The 24,189-nt window shown below is 45.7% G+C and overlaps 1 protein-coding gene across 1 annotated transcript; it reads left to right on the forward strand.

Moving 5' to 3' along the window:
* Nucleotides 1-1,495: 1,495 nt before the first annotated feature.
* On the forward strand, nucleotides 1,496-23,770 carry LOC134584682 (E3 ubiquitin-protein ligase TRIM39-like). The gene is given in 4 exon segments (XM_063440535.1): nucleotides 1,496-1,520; nucleotides 21,793-22,458; nucleotides 23,200-23,546; nucleotides 23,548-23,770. Coding segments are annotated over 4 exon segments (1,230 nt in total). The 3' UTR covers nucleotides 23,740-23,770.
* Nucleotides 23,771-24,189: the final 419 nt, after the last annotated feature.

Consider the following 24,189-nt stretch of genomic DNA (forward strand, 5'->3'; position numbering starts at 1 on the left):
ACGTCAGAACTATCATACTAGGCTAACCCTGTGCTTTCAATACATTATCACTTATGGGCTAAGGGTCTGCTAGATACTTGGATATAGCAGTACAAGGATACCTGTGTACATATTACCCTAACCTGTCACTCACTGGTGATCCTATCATACCACATACGCAAAGTCCCCAGGCCAAGCTAGTAGAGACCAAGACCAGCGGTTCCTCCAACAACTTGTTTCAAGCATTTCTTACATATATTCAGTTGAATGCGTATGTAGGGTCTCACGTTGCCTTTCACGTTGCATGTTGTACAGGTCAGGCCTCGTATTGGACAATCGTCAGGTCCTCATGCCGCGGACGTACATACAGTGACTGCTTCCAGACTCATGTAGTACAGATATACTTTTATTACTTTGCAACCCATTGAGGGCATTCGGTACATTGAGTTCTAAGTTAACATATATTGACTCATACTATCACTTAATTTATCACGTCCACGTCAGTTATACAAGCAATGCAGGATAAGCATTGGCAATCCAATTAATCTGGGTGAACAGGATTCCCACTTGTTTCATATCAAACATCGGGGCATCACTCTGCCTCCATGACGACCATACGAATACCGTTCAAATCCTTAAACTACTAATTGGGGACTTGTCTGCACGCTTGACATTCACAGGGTCCTCCATCCGCATTCAATTCGTTCGTCATGCATTTAACGTTGTACACGTTTCACTTTATTTAAGTTCAAGAAGTCCATCAGGAGTTACTTTCGGTCATGCTAGACGTTTCGGTTTAAGACGCAACACCTTAGGCATCCTACAATACAAACATTTACGATCCCAAGCCTGCCAGGTAACTGTTATAGGGTTCTTATTATACAAACACATGTCGTCTTTTGAGTTTAAACTACTTTCAAAGCTCCTCTTCGGGCTCCTCTTGTGCTAACATTTCCCTACGATGAGTCACGGCTTTGCATTCTAGTCTTCGGTTCGCACCTCAATAGTTAGTTTCATCAGGTGTCTGTTACAGTCCTTTTCGCTGTGGTTCAATGCAGTTAATCACACGTGTAAGGTCAGGTTAACGCTTGTCCACACGAGGTTAACACCCTGCTGCGCGTAGTTAGTACTAGCCCATGTGGCCCAAATCATAGGTAGGGCCTCTCTCAAACACAGGGCTAATGGCACGACCTCAATTCTTATGGGATAGTCCTTATCTTCGCCTATTAGTACCCATTAGCTAGCAGCTCTACTACACGAGAGGTTCAATGGGCATTTGAGTTTTGCATAATTTAAACATATTATGTTTCCTACCTCCTCACAGCATGCTACGAGAAATAGCTCCAGGTAACGTATTATCTTTTATATCGCTAACCCTCTCGTCTCAAGTCCCCTGCAGTATCCTCCGCCTTAGCCACTTCTGAATTCCTGAAGTCGGACCTTGCTCAAACGTAACGGTTATGATAATAGAACGCACAGCCCAGAATTCCTCTGCAGGCCATAAAAGGTCTACATCATGCCTGAAGTTAGAGTCTCCGCAGGTAAGATTTGTCTACTAATGCTAAGCATACGTACTCTACAGCCTACGTCATGTGTAAGTATTGTATGTGGTTCGAGGTAATAAGTGCGTTTCGATTTTAATGGTTTGCTTATACAATTGTTGCCACATCTCTCAAACAGTTCATGCGATACATTCGCTCCTGGTTAATTAGTTTTGGCCTCAATCCAAATTCCTTCTCGGGACTTACATTCCGTATTAGGGCCGCCACCGCAGCCTCAAATTTCAAGTTCCCAACTCATATTGTAGAAGAAGATGGGACGCCGGAAGTCCTCGGCATACAACCGGTACATTCTAAATCCAGAGTAGTAATCAGGCTCGCTTTCTATAATATGTCTAAATGATGTTGTTATGATAAATAAATGTTACATACTTTTTGGCCCTCTTTTTACAGGCCTAACCTCGCGTCGGTTTCGGCACACCTCAACCGACTTTTATATATAAAAACTACACACACTTAAATGTGCGCCCCTTCCATAATCCCGTACACAAATAGAAGGCGTATGCCTGAAGTTGTGGGAGGGATTTTAAGCCTATTTAAACCCAGCAAACCCCTTACTCACCTGTCTTCGACGATTTCGGAAATTCCCTCCCACCACACCCTCTTTATATATCATTATATCTGGGTGGGCCCTCTTTTTGCAGGCCTAACCTCGCGTCGGTTTCGGCACACCTCAACCGACTTTTATATATAAAAACTACACACACTTAAATGTGCGCCCCTTCCATAATCCCGTACACAAATATATATATATATATATATTTATTGATACACACACACACACTGCTGTGTGTGTGTGTGTGTGTGTGTGCGTGTAAGGGCGCTATGTGTGTGGGTGCTGTATGTGGGTGTGGGTGCTGTGTGTGTGCTGTATGTGTGCTGTGTGTGTGGGGGTGCTATATGTGTGTGTAGGTGCTGTGTGTGTGTGTGCTGTATGTGTGTAGGTGCTGTATGTGTGTGTGTGCGCTGTGTGAGGGTGCTGTATGTGTGTAGGTGCTGTGTGTGTGGGTGCTGTATGTGTGTGTTTGCGCTGTGTGAGGGTGCTGTATGTGTGTGGGTGCTGTATGTGTGTGGGTGCTGTATGTGTGTGTGGGTGCTGTATGTGTGTGTGGGTGCTGTATGTGTGTGTGCTGTATGTGTGTAGGTCCTGTGTGTGTGTGTGTGCTGTGTATGTGTGTGCTGTATGTGTGAAGGTGCTGTATGTATGTGTGAAGGTGCTGTATGTGTGTGTGTGCTGTGTGAGGGTGCTGTATGTGTGTAGGTGCTGTGTGTGTGGGTGTGTGTGCTGTATGTGTGTGGGTGATTGTGGGGGGTGGAGGTGGGGGTACATGACTCAATATCCCCCCTCCCTTCTTACCTTATGTAGGGAGGGGGGATTCTTGCTCCTGCTGCCTTCCCTGGTGGTCCAGTGGAGGTGAGGTGAGGTGACGTTTAGTTAATATCCCCCCCTCCCTTGTTACCTTATGTAGGGAGGGGGGACCATGCTACCGCCATCCCTGGTGGTCCAGTGGAGAGTGAACTCTACCCTGCGGGGCTAGAGTTCACTCTCGCGAGATTTGAGCGTTGCTGCGGCAACGCTCAAATCTCGCGAGAGGAACCCGGCGGAGCTGCTGGCAAGAGCTCCGCCGGTCCTCTCCTGCCTCCCTCCCTGCCTGTGGGTCGGTGGGGAGGAAGGCTGAGAGCAGAGCCGGCGCTCGGATAGCGCCGGCTCTGCATGAGCCGACAGCGGAGATCCTGAGATCTCCCCTGCGGTCTCAATACATAGGCGTGCTGCGGGGATTAGGGTGTGCCCAGGCACACCCCGTGCGCACGCCTATGCAGGCAGACAGTCATACACACAGACACACACAGGCAGACAGTCATACACAGACACACAGAGGCAGACAGTCATACACACACACACAGACACACAGAGGCAGACAGTCATACACACACACACACAGACAGTAATACACACACAGAGGCAGACAGTCATACACACACACATAGACACACAGAGGCAGACAGTCATACACACACACACACAGACAGTAATACACACACAGAGGCAGACAGTCATACACACACACACACAGACAGTAATACACACACAGAGGCAGACAGTCATACACACACACACAGACACACAGAGGCAGACAGTCATACACACACACACACAGACAGTAATACACACACAGAGGCAGACAGTCATACACACACACATAGACACACAGAGGCAGACAGTCATACACACACACACACAGACAGTAATACACACACAGAGGCAGACAGTCATACACACACACACACAGACAGTAATACACACACAGAGGCAGACAGTCATACACACACACATAGACACACAGAGGCAGACAGTCATACACACACACACACAGACAGTAATACACACACAGAGGCAGACAGTCATACACACACACACACAGACAGTAATACACACAGGCAGAGAGTCACACTCACCTGACAATCACAGTTACCTGTGGAGGCAGTGCAGCTCCTGGTGACTGGTGGGGAAGCAGGGACTCCTTCCTGCTTCCCCTGCAGCAGTTTTCCGGCGCTTTTAGCTCCGCCCCCGCCGCACGGTAAGCTCCGCCCCCGCTGCAAATTTAAAAAAAAAAAAAAATAAATGTTTTTTTTTTTTAAACCCGTCCCGCTGTGCGGCTGCACGGCGCCCCCTGCTCCATGGCGCCCTGTGCGGCCGCACAGCTCGCACACCCCTAAGGCCGGCCCTGTCTGCGCCCAACCTACAGGGAGTACGGACAGTCGGTCCTGCTCCCCAGTGGCAGAGTCTTCAACTGGGAGGGGAGAACTGCGTTCCCCCTCCCCAGCTGCAGCCTAGCCCACCAAGGAGAGATGATAAGCCCCACACCGGTGCAGATGGGACCGTAGTCTTCATGCCCAAACCACAGGGGATAGGGACGGTCGGTTCTGTCCCCCAGCAACAGGGCTGTTTAGCCAAAGGGGAGACAGTCGGTCTCCCCACACAGCAGCATGGTGCTTTGTCCAAAGGGAAGACGATAGGTCTCCCCCTCCAGCAGCACAGCTATGTATCCAAAAGGGAGACAGTCGGTCTCCCCCCACAGCAGCATGGTGCTTTGTCCAAAGACGATAGGTCTCCCCCTCCAGCAGCACAGCTATGTATCCAAAAGGGAGACAGTCGGTCTCTCCTCCAGCAACCAGGCTCCCACCAGGCTACTTCCGTGGTAGTGCTGGCTCTAAAAAACGTGAGTAGGACCACATACTTTTTATACTGCACTCTACCTCTTACTGCACAATTAGTTGTTATTTTTCATATGAACCACTAAGATACACCTATATAATTTTGAGGAATACATCTACTATCAAAAACTGTATCCTCCTCCACAAAGAACCCCTCGGTGTTGAATTTATCCACCATAAAGACATTCTTACCCTGGACTTCTGATTCTAAATGTATACTCTTTTTCTATTTGTTATTTATTTTTATCCCTTAGCTTGGTGTATTGCTGTATATTGATTCATTATTATCCCTTTTGTTTTTAGTGGCGCTACCTTCCTTCTATCTGTTTTTACTATTTAGGTTATAGGGCCTAGGAGGGAGCCCTATTATTTAGGTGTGCTGCCACCTCCATATCTATCTTCTACTGTGTGCTGTTTAGAGAGAGAGCACTGATCCTTCCTTTTGTATTTTGATTTCCTAATAAACCCCTTCTTTAAATTCTCCTTGATATATTCTATACACTAAATTCTCCCTGGGTGAAAGAGGATATACATTACCTCTAGGGGTCATGGTTCCGGATAACAGGTCTATAGGACAGTCATATGATCGATGAGGAGGAAGTGACTCGGCTCTACTCTTGTTGAATACCTCTTTGACACTCTGATAGGGTTCAGGTATCATAGTAGACAACGGAGCTGTAACAGGGACGTTAAGAAGGACAATATTACCCTTAGTAGCCATACAATTTTGATTACAATATTCGCTCCATGAATCAATCTCCCCGTTAGCCCAATCGATCGATGGGTTATGTAACCATAACCAAGAGAATCCTAGTACTACGGAGAACATGAGGGATGAAATATACAATAAAACAATGGATTCGTTATGAAATAAACTGACTTGCATCTGCAGGGGATCTGTTTCATGAGTAACCATGGGCTTACACAGTGGTCTACCATCTATGGCCTCAACGGCCAAGGGTGTGGCTCTTGACTGGATAGGAAAGGAGTGTTTGTTGGCAAAGGTTACATCAATAAAGCTCTTTACTGCCCCAGAGTCTAATAATGCCATAGCTTGTATGTCCCTTCCTTGCCAGGTCAAAGTGATGGGTACTAGAAGCCAATGTTGCATTACATGCATTCAGCAGCCTGCTCTCTCAGAGCCAGAAACGGATTTATAAAAAAATAAAAATAAAAACTAGGTTTTAAAAAGTCAACCACACATAATGGGTGAAATAATTGCTTCTTTAAAAGCTATATGCTGCCGCAATTATGTATATAAATACAGATTAGGGCACAGAGTAGAAATAAAAATACAGTTTCAAATCTCATATGTGGGGATTCAGTTCCACCACATATTGGTGTATCTTACACTAATTCCAGTGGTAGATAGTGAAAGAGGCTAACTTTAATAATAATAATAATAATAATAATAATAATAATAATAATAATAATAATAAGTTGTAAGAGCATTGTGAATATACATAATTCAAAATGTATTTGATATTGCAAAGCCTGCCATATTTTAAACAGACATTAAAATTTAAAAAAAATTAATAATGCATAAAGAATAATGCATTAAAAAAATGCAGTGTCAATTAAATTTATAATGATCTGATATAGTAAATCCCATTGCATATCATATATCTGCTATATGAAAAGTATAATTAAGGTAACTTTACTGTCCAAAGACCCCTCACATCTATTTTATAGAATCTATACTTTTCTGTGGTCACCTCCAAAGGGACCTCTGAAACTGGGGGGCTGAGAGGGGTGCTCATCCTAAAAGGAATCAGATTTCACACTTAAAAAATAAATAAAAAATAAAAAAAATTATGATAATAGAAGAGGTATTGTGGGAACATCCAGAACATGCATTTTTGTATATAATCTTAATTTGCAGATATTTTATACCTAAAATAAATAATAATAATAAAAATTATATATATATTTTTACCACAATATAAACAGCTTTGTTAAACAGATTTAAGTACAAGTACCTATGTCAAGAAATATACCGAATCCGTTTACAACAGGCAGGTTTAGCATAAATGAAAAGTAGGGGATTTATTATTGCCCGAGAAATCTCTGAACATATTCAGAATTTTTGAGAGCAGCAATTAAGACAGCAGATTGCAATGGACACCAATACAATATTGCTTTGCCGATTGAGGTCAGAGCTTTAAAGAATAAATAAATAAATGTTCTATAGCTCGCTAGACCACTGGCTTTTAATGAACAGTTTGCACAACACTTATAAATAGTTTGTTATACTGCACATTATAGCTGTGACAACATGATATACAGGGTAAAAATTCTATCTCACTGTTTAATAGACTTACCCAGTATTTAAGGACGACATGTTACTTGCAAAGTCATCGGGACTTTGAGGGAGGCTCTAACTATGTTTAATTAATTAATTAATTCATTAAAGAAAAGAAAAAAGGTTTTGTTTTTCCCCTGCAAGTGAATTTTCAGCGCAAGGTCATTTTGTGTTCACAGACTATTCGTTTAAAAAAAAAAAAGCTGTTCTTTATCTCACACTACGAACGGCCTTGTAATTCCTATGCACACTAAAAGTTGGCTTTTAAAATGTTATTGTTTTAACTTTAATATTTCATAGTTATACAGAGGATAAAGTAATTTAAAGAAAGTATATTGAAAGTATATTAATTGATAAGATTTCATTTATCTATTTTGGTCCACTGTAAACTGATCTCGAGTCTCAGTCTGGTGTTCAAACTGTTTTTTTTACGATACGTCGTGTGTTTATATCCACAACTGTAGCCCCATGTAGCCAAAGCGCAGCTTAAGCGGAACAGGGCCTTGACAGGGGTTAGGAGGCGGGCCCAGGAGGAACAGACAGGACAGGTGGGTTATGGGATATGTGGGTTTGGCTATTTAAGGGAGGAGCCATTTTGTAAGGTTCACTTCTAATTTCCTACCCGGTTCAGTTTGTGTGCATCTCGGTGCTCTCTATACTTTCTGGGTAGGGTTTCTCTTTTGTCTCCTCTGCAGGGCCATGGATATCGTGGAGAAGCTTCTGGAGGGGATCAGGACAGCGGCGCGGCAACAAGGAGCGGATTGGGTGCAGGCCCAGCTGGGCCCGGTCCTTGCTGCGGCGGCAGGACAGGAGGCCGGAGACTCACGCCCGGCGAGGGCCAGGAGGCCCCCGAGGCGTTTGAGCCCGGGAGGAGAACCGGAGGTCGGTGGCACGGGAGTGCAGGAGACAGCCAGTGGAAGTCGTAGCAGGCCCAGGAGCTGCCTGGTGAGGCTCTGCCTCCCAGTGTGCGGCCGGGGCTTCGGCGTGGTGAGTCGAGACGGGCGGCTGCCCTGGACATCGCTGCACCAACCCCTAACACGGATGGGGCCGTGCGCGGAGCAGGATCCAAGATGGCGGCCGGACGGCCTGGTGCGGGGCCTGGCGGGGCGGGGTCTCGGCCCAGGAGGGCACCCCCATCGGTCTTGGCGGTGGACTGCAGCACGCGGACTGGGACGGTCCACGACGGGCCCAACGTACAGCAGGCAAGTGCAGGGGCCCCTTCCGGGGGTCCCCTTGGCGTGGTGGGCAGGCGGGGAGTGAGGCCCGATTCCAGGGAGCGGGCGGACGGGGGGGCGGGTAGGCGAGCGGCCCAAGGGGAGCAGGGGTCGGGCGGAGGGCCCCTGGGGGGGGTGCGGGATGCTGCGAAGGGGTCCCGCGGAGTGCAGACTGGGCGGGCTTCCGTGGGGGAGGATGGGGGGTCCCTCGGTAGTTCTCTTGCGGGGCGGAAGGTAGTGCCTGCGGGTTCGATGGATGTTAGGAGGGTGGTAGAGGGTAAGGGGAAAGGAAAGGCTCCGAGGTCCGGTCGGTCGGGGATAACTGTCTCGGGGAGCGGGGTGTCACCATCCGCGTCCGTGGAGGGCCCCGGGGGAGGTGCCCCTGGTCCGGGTTCCGTAGGTGTAGTGGTAGGTCGGGCTGCAGCGGGGTTGGGGCGCGGGGCGGGAAGCGGGGAGGGTGGGTCTAGTTCGGAGTCGGGTAGTGCTAGCCCCTCGCGGGTTAGGGCCCCCAGGACACGCAGACGGAGGCCCCGGCGCAGGCGCGCAATGTCAGGGAGTTCGGCAGGGTCCGGGTCCCCCAGGTTGCCTCAACGGGGGTTGGCATCCAAAGGCGATGGTAGGAGTCGTAGTCCACGTGGCAGGGCTCTCAGGGCCTTTGGGGCGCGACGGCGGGAGGATACCCGGCGGGAGGCTTTGGCGGTTAGCAGGCGCTCCCCGGTTTGGGACGGGAAGGTGGTGGGGGAACAGTACGCCTTGCCCAGGACTTCTTCTCCTCTTTCCAGGTCCCGGAGTCGCTCCTCATCTGATTTTTCCAGGCACCGGGTGGGATCCCTGGTTGGCGGGACATCGGCGGATGGCGTTCATCCTGGACGAGCAGTGACGGACTGCGCAGCCCCGGGTGTCATCGGCCCCAGGGGCTTGGCCGGTGAGTCTATTGAATCGCTACAGTCCAGTGCACTAGTACAAACACTGCAGTCACTACTCCACTCACTGGGGGCGGGGGGTGGCACACAAGGTAGCGTAGGGCAGGTGTGGACGCAAGGGGGAGGCGAGGCGGGGCCCGGTCTAGGGACCCCGGCGGCAGTTGCGGGCGGGGAAGCTGTGTCGGCTTCCAGCGTGGGTGAGGCGGGAAGCGAACGGGCGGAGTTGACCGGGGGGGTGACGGAAGCAGCGAGGCAACATGCGTATGTGTCCTTCGCGGGCCCGCTGGGGGTGCACCTCAAGCAGGAGGTGAAAGATAAAATCTGGAAGGGGGAATTTTGCGAGATCTTCTCGCTTCTTCCCTTGGAGGACTTTCTTGACCTCAAGGAGGAGGACAAGAAGGACGAAAAGAAAGAGGAGGAGGAGAAACGGCGGAGGTATCGCAAGATACCGAAGTCTTTTGGTAACTGGCTAAGGGCATTCTGTATCCTGGCCAGCGTGATCGGGGAAAAATCGCCGGGCTCCTGCTCGTCCCTGTTTTGCTACTTGGACGGCATATGGGAGGCATACCGCACCTATGGCGGATTGGCATGGTGGCGGTATGATGAGCAGTTCCGGCAGCGGCTGGCGGCGAATCCGGGCATGCGGTGGGACCAGATGGACCTGCCTCTCTGGATGAAGCTCATGATGGCGCAGAAGGCGCAGCCCTTTCAGCACGCGGCTGGCGCTAAGGGTCAGTCCTCCTCGTCGGCCGCCTCGCAGAAGGGCTTATGCTGGCTCTTTAATGAGGGCCAGTGCAAGTGGGGCGCAGCCTGCCGCTTCAAGCACGAGTGCTCGGGCTGCGGTGGGGCTCATGGGCTCCAACGTTGTTTCAAGAAAGGGAAGTCCGGGGGGACGGGAGCCTCTGCCGCGGTTGGCGGCGGAGGATCTCCCACTACCCCGGGCTAACCCCAGTGAAATTAGACGCGATGGAGCCCTGGCTAAACCGCTACGGTAACAGGGCAGACGCGGAGCTGCTTAGGGCGGGGTTTGGGCAAGGGTTTGTCATTCCGTTTCGGGAGAGGGGTGGCACTGCGTGCCCTCATAATCTCAAGTCCGTGGTGGAGTTTCCAGAGGTGGTTCGGGAGAAGTTGGACAAGGAGGTGCCTTTTGTGGCCCCGCCACTGGAGGGCCTTCGGGTCTCTCCCCTCGGGGTGGTCCCCAAGAAAGAAACAGGGAAGTTTCGGCTCATTCACCATCTTTCCTATCCTAAAGGGGAGTCGGTGAACGACGACATTGACAGGGACCTATGCTCGGTCTCTTACGCATCATTTGACCAGGCGGTCGAGCTGGTGAAGAGAGCCGGGCGTGGTGCGTTGATGGCCAAGGTGGACATCGAGGCTGCTTTTAGGTTGCTTCCGGTGCACCCGGCGTGTCACCACCTGTTAGGGTGCTTCTTTGAGGGGGGCTACTTTGTGGATTTGTGCCTTCCCATGGGGTGTTCCATTTCGTGCTCTTACTTTGAGAAGTTTAGTTCATTTCTCGAGTGGGTGGTGCGGACGGAAGCGGGAGATAAAGCGGTGGTGCACTATCTGGATGATTTCCTGTGTGTGGGGCCGGCCGGATCTCCCGCGTGCCAGCACTTGTTAGGTACCATTCAATGGGTGGCGGGCTGCTTTGGGGTGCCGCTGGCGGCGGATAAAACTGAGGGCCCGACTGAGTGCCTTAGTTTCCTGGGTCTGGAGATAGATTCAGTGCGGGGGGAATGTCGGCTGCCGCTGGCAAAGCTGGAAGGTTTGCGCGGCGTGGTGGCAGAGGTGCGTCGGGCACGGAAAGTGACCCTGCGCCGACTGCAGTCATTGGTCGGCATGCTCAATTTCGCCTGTAGGGTGATACCCATGGGTAGGGTGTTTAGCCGCAGCTTATCGGCGGCTACCGCGGGGATTAGGTCCCCTCACCATTTCATCCGGGTATCCTCGTCCATGCGGGCGGACTTGGGGGTGTGGGATACCTTCCTCAGGGACTTTAACGGGACGGTGTTCTTTCGGCAAAGGGGCGTGTCGACAGCTGAGCTGGAGCTGTACACCGACGCGTCGGGTAGCGTGGGTTTTGGGGCCTACTTCAGCGGGAGCTGGTGTGCAGAAAAATGGCCGGAGGCATGGGGGCAGAGCCCCCTCATGCGTAACCTGGCGTTTCTGGAGCTGTTCCCACTGGTGGTGGCGTTGGCGCTGTGGGGGGACCGGTTGAGGGACAGGAAAGTGGTTTTCTTCTCGGACAACATGTCCGTGGTGCACGCGGTTAATAATCAGTCTGCAGCATCGAGGCCGGTGGTGACTCTGCTGCGGCGCTTTGTTTTGTTGTGCATGTCCCTGAATGTGGTTTTTCGCGCGCGCCATGTGCCTGGGTACTTGAACGAGGTGGCTGACGCTCTGTCTCGTTTTCAGTGGTCCCGGTTTCGAACGATGGCCCCGGAGGCCCAGGACAGGGGTCAGCCGTGCCCGATCGAGATGTGGCAGCTAGGAGCGTCCTGCTTGGCGGACTCGTGAAGGCTTCGCTGGCACCGGCCACATGGGCCGCATACAGTAAGGTCTGGAGTTCATGGGAACGTTCCTGGGGTGGACTGGGCCGAGGGGTACGAGGGGAGCCGCCTCTGGATGCCTTCTTGTGGTTTACCTTTCAATTACTGGCGGGGGGCGCCTCCCCGGCGGTGATTGACAGGAACATGGCTGCAATGGCGTTCTGGTTCAAGCTCCATGGGGGAGCGGACCTTACCAAGGCGTTTATCGTCCGGCAAGCACTCAAAGGGTACCGGAGGGCTCGGAGGGCCCCCGACGCTAGGCGCCCGGTGTCGGTGCATGTGCTGGAAGGGCTTGTTCAGGCGCTGCCCACCATTTGTTTCAATGCATTTGAGGTGTCGTTATTCCGTGTGGCATTTCTTTTGGCTTTCTTTGGGGCGTTCCGCGTCGGGGAGTTGGTGAGCAACACCCGGGCGGCCACGGGGGGCATACAGGTGTCTGGGGTACGGATACTGGATGGGAAGCTGGTAGTGCACTTGGCTAGGTCCAAGACGGATGTGGAAGGTAAGGGCCGGGACGTTACGCTGGGGGCCCTGCCGGGCTCGGCACTGTGCCCGGTAGCTGCGGTATCGGAGTATCTGGATCAGAGGCCCGCGGTTGGCGGGTCCCTGTTGGTCCACGCGGATGGCTCGTCGCTCTCTCGCTTCCAATTTCGGAAAGTTTTCAGCCTGGGTCTGGGTCGGATGGGATTGGATGCCGGCACATACGGTACCCACTCCTTTCGTATTGGGGCGGCCACGGAGGCCACACGTCTAGGTTTGGGGGATGAGGTAGTCAAGCGGATTGGGAGATGGGAATCTGTTAGGTTCCGCTCATATGTACGCTTGGGTTTGTTGGAACACTAAGGGGCATTGGGGCGGCCTGGGGGGTACGGGTGGTTTTATCCTGTGTTTTTTTTTTTTTCTTTCTTCCCCAGGCCGGGTCGCTTGGATCGTGGGGCATTCCTTCATTTTCTGGGCCGGACGGAGGGCTGCAGCTCGAGCTCAAGGCCAGCAGCTGGGCTTTCCGGAGGACCAGCTCGTAGTGCGCTGGTGGGGGTATCGGGGCTTCTGCTGGGGGGACGTCTGCAGGGCAATATTTGGTATGGTCGCAGGCGGGGCGCGGCCGGATATGCTAGTTTTACATGCAGGCGGTAATGACCTGGGCCTCACCCCGCAGCGGAGGCTGGTAAAATGGATGAAGCAGGATCTTAACCGGTTGGTTGATCTGCTTCCCGGGGTGATGCTGGTATGGTCTGAGATTGTTCCGAGGCAGCGGTGGCGTTACGCCCGGGACCCGGTAGCCATTGATAGATGCAGGGGTAAGGTGAACAGCCTGATGGCGAGTTTTGTCTGGAAACTGGGGGGAGTGGTGGTAAGGCACCAGGAACTGGAGGAGGGGTTGGATGGGTATTACCGCTCGGACGGTGTACACCTTTCGGCAGTGGGTTACGACCTGCTGAACTTGGGTCTGCAGGAAGGGATGCGGAGGGCGTTCCTTCTTCGGGGTGGCGGAGCTCAGACAGCTTAAGGGGTCAAGGTCTGAGCTTGTGGCGGGATAGGGAGCTGAGAGAGAGGACATAGGCTCCCTATGAGGAACGTGAGGAACATGGAAAAAATTGGAATTATGGTCAATGGTGGTTTCGAGTCCTGGAGGTGGCTCAGAACCTGGTGGGGCAGGGGTATCCGGGTATACCCCTGCCATGGTTACTTATGGTTGGCACTTGTTCGGTTCAAGTTGGCGAGGTTGGAAAATGTCGTTACATATTTGTATTTGTTATGTTGGGGGTCATTGCCCTCTATTAAAAAGAAGGATACGGATGAGAGGGGCGGAAGGTGGGGGCAATGACCCATGTTTATATGTTAACTTATTTAAAGCAATATTATCGTTATATATATTATAAATTATTTAATAAAGCTGTGGACAAATTTTCCCATATACCAGGTGTCAGTGTGTTATTGGGTTAGGTATGTGGGGGGTTTTTTGTCCAAGGTTCCGCCAGCCCATATGGCGACTATACACCGGTCATGTAGCCCCATGTAGCCAAAGCGCAGCTTAAGCGGAACAGGGCCTTGACAGGGGTTAGGAGGCGGGCCCAGGAGGAACAGACAGGACAGGTGGGTTATGGGATATGTGGGTTTGGCTATTTAAGGGAGGAGCCATTTTGTAAGGTTCACTTCTAATTTCCTACCCGGTTCAGTTTGTCCCGCCCACCCTCCCTATATATTTATGTTTAGATAAGGGTTTCCCGTTTTTTCACAGCGGCGGGATAGGGAGCTGAGAGAGAGGACATAGGCTCCCTATGAGGAACGTGAGGAACATGGAAAAAATTGGAATTATGGTCAATGGTGGTTTCGAGTCCTGGAGGTGGCTCAGAACCTGGTGGGGCAGGGGTATCCGGGTATACCCCTGCCATGGTTACTTATGGTTGGCACTTGTTCGGTTCAAGTTGGCGAGGTTGGAAAATGTCGTTACATATTTGTATTTGTTATGTTGGGGGTCATTGCCCTCTATTAAAAAGAAGGATACGGATGAGAGGGGCGGAAGGTGGGGGCAATGACCCATGTTTATATGTTAACTTATTTAAAGCAATATTATCGTTATATATATTATAAATTATTTAATAAAGCTGTGGACAAATTTTCCCATATACCAGGTGTCAGTGTGTTATTGGGTTAGGTATGTGGGGGGTTTTTTGTCCAAGGTTCCGCCAGCCCATATGGCGACTATACACCGGTCATGCATTTTGCTTTGTGGAAACAAATTGAAAGCCTGGCATTGTAATACGTGTACGGACATGCTTATAACAAAGCACGGTCCCTCTCCTCATATAGTTGGTCATTAACAGGCACTTTGATGCAATGTGTCAACCAACGCTTTTCTGTGGTCACTGGATCACATCGCATACCCTATCTCTCAGTCATGATGCAGAGTTTATGCTTGCAAGGATATCCAGAAATAATCCACCTGGTATCCGCATAATTACTCCTATTGTTTAGAGGGGTTAATTACATAATAACCATTGAAGGTAATATGTTGTTTTTTCTTCCTATAGAGGAAAGATAGACTTACCCAAAAGCTTTTTCATGGCTAGGACAAGCTCCTATAGAGAGAGAGGTAATGTACTACTAACTCCTGAAAAGGAATATTGATGGTCCAATATGGGAAATACTGTAATTCATGTGTTTAGCAATCATAAGCATTTGCTCATTGCCACATTACTGATGTACTGTTTATTGAAATATTAATATCTAACGTACTTTTTGAATTACTATATATTGGAAGTTTGCCAACATCTCATGGTTATGAATATGCTTTTGTATGTGTTGATGCATGTACCAGGTTTACTTGGATATATCCTGTGCGAAGTGCAACCTCTGATGCCACGTTTTCTAGTCTCACTTCCTTAGTATGCATTTGATAATCCCAGGACCATCCATTTGGATGGTGGTCCTGCAGTTACTGCAAAGGAAACCTAAAACTGGGCAACCCCATTTGGGTTACTTTGGGATTTCAGTGCCCCAACCACCCCCAAAGTAGTGGGGTTGTGGTCTGGGAAAATGCTGAGGTTAAATGATTATTAACCAAGTTACTAGTTGCTTGCCCCACACAGTGGTATCTATTTATTCCTATGGTACAGATGAGCATTCACAACATACCTGATGATACAAATGGTGAGACACCATATGAAATGTTAAGTTGTTCACTGACAATTATATTTCTGCACCAGGGAGACCTTAGAACCATTGGTTCTATAAGAGAAATTTAGGGAATTTTTTTTTCAGCCCACCTCACCTTGCACCACCAACTTTTTCTTACTGTTGGCCAGTTTGTCCTGGAGAGGGTGACTCCGAGGACCTTTACTACAGAGAACAATCAGAGCCAACAGAGAACAGTAAGTTTTGATATTTTACTAACAGGACATTCACAGAACCACTGACTGACACAGTGAATGCTGTTAAAGATGACAAGATAAAACAAATAGAGGACGACAGAAATGCCACCAGAACACAGCAACCAGAATCATAGCCACATAACAGACTGAATCATGATCTGACATCTGAACCTGCAAATGTGAAGGAGAAGGATGAACAGACAGGCGTGATACATTCACAGTTAACATGGAATGTATGAAAAATAAATCATCAACATCATTATCGGAAAGACTCTGGAGAAAACAGACTGAACCTGAATTATCTTATACAGTAAGAAAGAAATGCAAAGATGGAAGCAAAAGGATGCTAGAAAATTGGTTATGGTGTCTCCTTCTTACAATCTGCTGCATTATCATAACATCAACCCTAGCGGTCGTTTTAAAACTGCATTGGGATTATGTTAACAAGCAGGAAGCACCTGAACTGAATTGGACTGCACACTATACAAGTTCTGTGATTGTGAGGACTGCCTCCAAGAACAGCTCACAGTGCAATGATTGCTAATGTGACCTACACTGGTATTTCACAAGGAACCTATTGAGATCATTCCAAAAAACCGATTATACATGAGAGAGATGTGATTGGACTATTACACATCCTAATAATGGACTCAACGATCATGGCAAAGCATGCTGAAAACAGAAAAAGACGGGACAGGTGCTTGTGAAAGACTTTGAATGCACCTATGAAGGTGATGCAAGAAAAGACTTTGCCATATAGTTTATCATTGAATGACTACCGCAAACAGCCTTCTTATGCTGAAAAGAAGTGCTATGTTAATTCTGGACATTGCTATTATCCAGACAGAAGATGACCGGAAAAAGAAATAAAGGCTGATAACTGTCAACACCCAGCTGTTTCTCAAGATGGAACATGGTACTGAGAAAACCTGATTGACTATCAAAGCGCCTCACAGTACAAGACACAGATTGTTACCTACAACTCAGAAAACGTGGTTAATAGGAAGGAGCAGAAGAAGAGGAATATAGATTTCCTACTGGAGTGAAAAACCATGCTGGAACAATATTCTGTAACAATGAACTTTACAATGACATTTGGTGGCATATGAATTTGAATTCGGCAGAAACATATCAATTAACGAAAGAAACCTCGATGCAATTAATAAATAATAACAGGACCGGCCTACTAAGAGCAGATGCCCTGCCAAGAGAATGGAATATAAAAGGCCAGCAAAATCTTTCAGAAACCTGACATCACGGGACACTTGTACTAAAGCACGATTTGCAGCTTTTCTTAAACTCTACATATTATCTACATACCTGCAAAGCAAAGAACTCCTGTAAACATAAACACAGAGACATTGATACAACAAGGAATCTGTCATGGTTCTGTTGTAGATGTGATCTACCGATGTACTCCTTGCTCTTTTGGTATAACTATACCCATCAAAACGTTAAATGGCTCCATAGAATCAAACGACAAAGGATTCTTGCTATATTCTGGACTTCCAGGAATGTGGTGCATGGACAGAAAAATTATAATTACTAAAGCAATCATGCTATTTTTTTCCCTGTATCAGAAATGTGTCTGTGACGATGTGTAATATAATACAGATACTATAATTAATGGTATAAAATAAACACATAATGTGTTAATTACAAAGGTGGATAGACTTTGTGAATATCTGAAACGCAATTGAAGATTATTGCTAAAATGCCAAATGCAGCTGCAGTCTGGCCTACAAACAAATATATTAGACATAAAGTATAAGAGCATAACAGCTAATTGCCCAGATGCATAATTGAATCATGATAGTTAAAGAACATACGATTACATTAACAACTGCAATAATGAATACTGTTTAAACTTTAGAAGAAAATGTGAACTGTTTTTATTAAATCAGAAACTACTCGATATTCGTTTAAGTTTACAGAGTGGTATAATTAATATAATCTAATTAATATAAGTGAAGTACTTCAACAGTTAATATTTAACTGAAAGACAGGCAGAAACTTTACTTCACCTATCATAAAGTTTATTTATAATGATAAAGATATTCAGTCTGCCAGAGCCAAGGCCAGCCAATGGAAAGTCAGAGTATTATGGATTAACCCGTCCAGGTGAGATACATGATGATTTTGGAAATTGATCATTTAGGTCGCCTATTGCAAACTGGTGAAAAGATGTCAAAGATATAAATTCAACATCCATACCACTCTATGTATATATATTAAAATACACGTAATCAAATATTTTATCGGTTTTTCAAATACCAAGAAAATGTTATTCGGTTTGTGATGGGTAAAGGTACATAAAGCCACCTATACAAAGGTAGAGTTACAATATAAATACCTTCAATATTGTATCTGAGTGCTTTCTTAACTCACTTTTAGCAATAATAAACATTCAAATCATCTTAAGTTACACCCAACAGCCGCTGGTAAATATACTTAAACAATTAAGATTCTCATTGTTAAGCATCCAATGTCACGAACGTAACTTTCCACAATGGCTGTCAGATCTTGGTAAAAAAATGTTTTTAAGATAATTTGTGGGTGTTTCTGGTATTTTAAGCCACTAATAACTGTAGTTATTATATTTACTAATTGTAACTTAGGGAATAAATTGTCTTCTACCTAACAGGACAAAGAAGGATAATTAACGTCATATTTCCAATTAGCAACTATTCTAAATAGATTGAGAGATTTTGAATAAAGGAGTATTTTTAACATTTAAAGAGAATGTAATTTTACATACCATTGTGAACAAAGGCGGTAAATACTTTGCTGCTTCAAATTATCCTTATATCTCTAAATCATATACAAGGGTGTTTATCTTTAAAACAAAACACTAGAAAGATTAACTATGTTACTATTCCATCTATCATTATTATACAAACTATAACAAATGTAAAGATTTTTCCACAGATTTTACCTGTTAACTTTTTTAGCACAACAGCACCTGATGTCATTGAGATGTCTATCACTGAGATGTTACAAAGATTCCAATCCAGCAAAAAGAGGCGTTCTTGAGAATCCACTTCGATTATCAACATAACATTTACTATAATGGGATCCATGTCACTTAAGACAATGTCTTGGAAATGCTGTCAATTAATTTATTCCGTAAAAGAATATCGGAGAGTATCCAATCTATACACATCTTAACCCCTTGAGGACGCAGGACGGTTCAGGACCGTCATCGGCATTTTTGCGTTGCCGACCGACGACGGTCCTGAACCGTCCTAAATTTAAAATGTACTTACCCGATCGCCGTCGTTCCCCCGGCGGCGATCGGCGGTGCTCCCGGTGTGGGGAGACTGCCTGCAGCCCAGACAGTCTCCCCATGGCGGTTTAGGACCCCTGGGGCCATGTGATCGCCCAACAGGGCGACCACATGGTCACAATAGGTGTCCTAGACTCTGCCTGCAGGGGGACTGTCTGTGCTGACAGGCAGTCTCCCTGCCAGTGTAAAATCAAAAAAAAATTTAAAGTTATAGTTAATAAAAAAAATAAATATTATTATATATGTGTATATATATGATATATAGACATATATTATACCTATATAATATATGTCTATATATCATATATATAATGTCATGCTAAGTGTATTTTTATATTAATATGTACATATATTAATATAAAAATACTCTTATAATTAATTTGCACACGTATATATATAATATATATAATAACTATATATATTGTATATATATATTATTATAAAATACGAATAATAAATAATTTAAATTAAATTAAAAAAATTAAAAATAATAATAAAAAATTGAAAAAAAATTATATATCTATACGAAATTTTATTCTAACTGTATTTTGATATTAATATATATATATTTATATCAAAATACACTTAGAATGAAATTGTATATATATCTATGTATATTTAAATAAATAAAAAGAATGCAAACTATTCATATGTCGATATACAAAATTACATAAATAATTATATAAATATACACGTAGACTTCAAATATATAAATATGCATATATATTTAAATTCTACGTGCGTATTTAGGTAATATTTTTACATAATTAAGTTATTTTATTGATTGCAATTTAAGGGACCTGCCTGCCAACCCAGGCCGAAAGACCAGAGAATTTAATTTGCTATCACTGTATTTTACCCTGTAACGTTCTACGACACCCTAAAACATGTACATGGGGGGTACTGTTTTACTCGGGAGACTTCGCTGAACACAAATATTAGTGATTCAAAACAGTAAAACATATCACAGCGATGATATTGTCAGTGAAAGTGACTTTTTTTTGCATTTTTCACACACAAACAGCACTTTTACTGATGATATAATTGTTGTGATACATTTTCCAGTTTTGAAACACTAATATTTGTGTTCAGCAAAGTCTCCTGAGTAGAACAGGACCCCCCATGTACAGGTTTTATAGCGTTTTTGAAAGTTACAGGGTCAAATATATAGGTCAAATATTTTTACATTGAAAATGGCCAGGTTGGTTACGTTGCCTTTGAGAGCATATGGTAGCCCAGGAATGAGAATTACCCCCATGATGGCATACCATTTGCAAAAGAAGACAACCCAAGGTATTGCAAATGGGGTAAGTCCAGTCGTTTTTAGTAACCACTTAGTCACAAACACTGGCCAAAATTAGCGTTCAATTTAGTTTTTTACTTTTTTCACACACAAACAAATATGAACGCTAACTTTGGCCAGTGTTTGCGACTAAGTGGCTACTAAAAAAGTCTGGACATACCCCATATTGAATACCCTGGGTTGTCTACTTTTAAAAAAACATGTACATGTGGGGTGTTATTTAGCAATTTATGACAGATAACAGTGTTACAATGTCACTATTGATACATTTTAAAAATGTATGTTTTGAAACCGCAATATCCTACTTGTACTTATAGCCCTATAACATGCAAAAAAAAAGCAAAAAGCATGTAAACACTGGGTATTTTTGAACTCAGGACAACATTTTGAATCTATTTAGCAGTTTTTTTCATTCGCTTTTGTAGATGAGTAAAAGATTTTTCACATAAAATTCAAAAAACGTGTATTTTTTTCAATTTTTCATCATATTTTTTCATTTTTTTTAAATTAAATTAGATGAGATTAGATAAATAATGGTATGTAAAGAAAGCCCCTTTTGTCCTGAAAAAAACAATATATAATTTGTATGGGAACAGTAAATGAGAGAACGGAAAATTACAGCTAAACACAAACACCACAAAAGTGTCAAAAAGATGCCTGGTCGCAAATGTACAACATCGCAAAAAAAGTCCAGTCCTTAAGGGGTTAAACGGTGTAAAAATGTTTCATGGAAAAAAACAAAATAAAAAAAGCAAAGACAAAGTTAAATACCAACACCATCACCACAGTGATAACAGATTATGCCGATTCAATATCTGCAACCAATTCTAGCCAAATATTTGGAAAGCTGGACTCTACAATCTATACTCTACAACAAATACCCGGGTATTCTACAAACACAACCTCCAGCAATGTATCTAAGGAATGTAAACTTCTACAGGCCTTTACAGACTTTGGATTACAAATACAATTACTACTTTTAACTTTGGATTACAATTCGTATCCGGATCCATCCGAGAATATCTTACTCTGGAACTTGGTGTTCTTTTCAATTCTTTCCCAGACAAAAGCTTTGCTCATTTTAATCAACCACCTTTATAGGAAAAGATCACACTACGGATGTTTTACTGTTACAACAATGATCAAAGATGCTGGGAGCACAAAAAACCTAGGCTGTTGGAGAACTTTGGTTCACTAATTTAAGGAAGAAATGGACTACAATGTCCACAATTTAATGGAGAGGGTGTTATGGGCAAATGCAAATATTAAAAGTTTTAGAATGAAATGTTGTATTTCTTAAACTGTGTACTTTGTCTTTAAGAGATATTGCAAGTTGACAAGGTGTTAGAAATGGAACATGTTTTTCATAGATGTTTCTTTAAGCAATAATATGTTTGCGCCATTTTGTCCCAGACGAATAACAATAATGCATAAAAAAGTTTCAAGGCTATACTACGACTCTTTCAGTACACAATATACTGTGGTAACCCCAAGTTAATGGAACTTCCCCAAATCCGGGAATCTCCCACGACTGTGCACTTACGTCTTAGTATAAACAACAGATAAGCTATTCAGACTTTAAGATGCCACCACTTCACTGGGAGACAGAAAATGCTCCGTCCACAAGAAGGTCCTGGAGTATTACTGCTCTGAGGATGCTGCCTGTATCTGTGTGTACTGCTCAGTTGGAGAGCACAGGGGACACGCGATGGAGACTCTGAATGAGGCCTCTGAGAAGAAGAAGGAGAAACTGAGAAATATTCTGCAGAAACTGACCTTAAAGAGAGAGGAGGCTGAGAAAAGAGTCCAGAGCCTGCAGGAGCTCAGGAGAGAAGTGTCAGATAAAGCAGCTGGGGTAACAGAGGAAGTAACTGCCCTGATTAGGGGCATCAGGGAACAGCTGGAAGCTCTAGAGCAGCGAGTCCTGAGTGAGATCTCCAGGCAGGAAGAGCAGGTCTCACTCCGAGTCTCAGATCTAATCCGGCAGCTGGAAATAAAGAAGGAGGATCTGTCCAGGAAGATGGGTCACATTGAGGAGCTGTGTAACATGACGGACCCATTAACTGTCTTACAAGGACGGGAATCAGACAGCGCTGACTATTGTGATACTGAGGAGGGAGATAATGAGGACAGAGAGAGAGATGATAACAAGGTCCGTGCTGTAGGGGATCTGGATGTGGGTCTGATCTCAGTGACCTTACACTCAGGATTAGCTGGGATTGTAACCCAATCAATAAAGAGACAGAACCATGTACCGGCTAATATATTACTGGGGGTAAACACGGCTTCATACATGTTACTTGGGGTAAACACGGCTTCAGACATGTTACTGGGTGTAAACACAACTTCAGACATGTTACTGGGTGTAAACACGGCTTCAGACATGTTACTGGATGTAAACACGGCTTCGGACATGTTACTGGGGGTAAACACGGCTTCAGACATGTTACTGGGGGTAAACACGGCTTCAGACATGTTACTGGGTGTAAACACAACTTCAGACATGTTACTGGGTGTAAACACGGCTTCAGACATGTTACTGGGGGTAAACACGGCTTCAGACATGTTACTGGGTGTAAACACAACTTCAGACATGTTACTGGGTGTAAACACGGCTTCAGACATGTTACTGGGTGTAAACACGGCTTCAGACATGTTACTGGGGGTAAACACGGCTTCAGACATGTTACTGGGGGTAAACACGGCTTCAGACATGTTACTGGGTGTAAACACAACTTCAGACATGTTACTGGGGGTAAACACGGCTTCAGACATGTTACTGGGGGTAAACACGGCTTCAGACATGTTACTGGGGGTAAACACGGCTTCAGACATGTTACTGGGTGTAAACACGGCTTCAGACATGTTACTGGGGGTAAACACGGCTTCAGACATGTTACTGGGGGTAAACACGGCTTCAGACATGTTACTGGGTGTAAACACGGCTTCAGACATGTTACTGGGTGTAAACACGGCTTCAGACATGTTACTGGGGGTAAACACGGCTTCAGACATGTTACTGGATGTAAACACGGCTGCTAATAATGTAACTGTATCGGGTGATATGAAAACTGTATCCAGGTCACGTATAAAGCAGAGACGCCCAGAAACACCAGAGAGATTTCAGTATTCTCAGGTTTTAAGCTCCAGGAGTTTCTCCTCAGGGCGACATTACTGGGAAGTGGAGGGCAGTGAATCAGGGGGATGGAGGGTAGGGATGGCCTATCGCAGTATAGCCAGGAAAGGAGGTCAGTCATGGATTGGATATAATAACAAGTCCTGGGGTTTGCGGAGGTGGATTAATAATCAGTATTATGTGATACATGACAGTAAAGTAATCCAGTTACCTCCCCCCCCCCCCTTCCAGCCGGAGATTGCGCATATTCCTGGACTACGAGGCCGGGCGGCTGTCCTTTTATGATCTGTGTGACCCCATCAGACACTTACACACCTTCACTGCCACCTTCACTGAGCCGCTTCATGCTGTATTCGGGGTATATGGGGGCAATACCTGGCTGAGAATGTATTGAATGATTTATTAATCTAATTAAAGAGATTTAATCCCGGAGTGGGAATCACGAGACGGTAATACTGATCTGGGTGTGGGCGGAGCAAAACAGCAGGGTTAGCTCCGCCCACATGAACTGGTTGTGGGCGGAGCCTGTTACTAAGCAACAGCTGCTCTGTGTGTCACTGTGTGTGATTGTGGGTGAATGTTACTGTTAAGACACCTTTTTGTCTTAAGTAAGTCACCATTTAGTCCACCTTCCCCTCTCACCGTATCAAGTCCTTGTTCGTATACTGTATAATCCACGAACCATAACCAGGGGAAGTAGTGATCTCTCAAATAACGATATCCACCAAACGGCATATATTCCCAATAATAGTCCTTAAGCGTAAATAAGAATCCCCCCAATAACGAGACTGAAGCTCCGTGTTGAGGGTCAAAACAAGATCTGAGGACTGGAACATCCAGCCTG

This window comes from Pelobates fuscus, unplaced genomic scaffold (assembly GCF_036172605.1).
Source record: "Pelobates fuscus isolate aPelFus1 unplaced genomic scaffold, aPelFus1.pri scaffold_53, whole genome shotgun sequence".
NCBI lineage: Eukaryota > Metazoa > Chordata > Amphibia > Anura > Pelobatidae > Pelobates > Pelobates fuscus.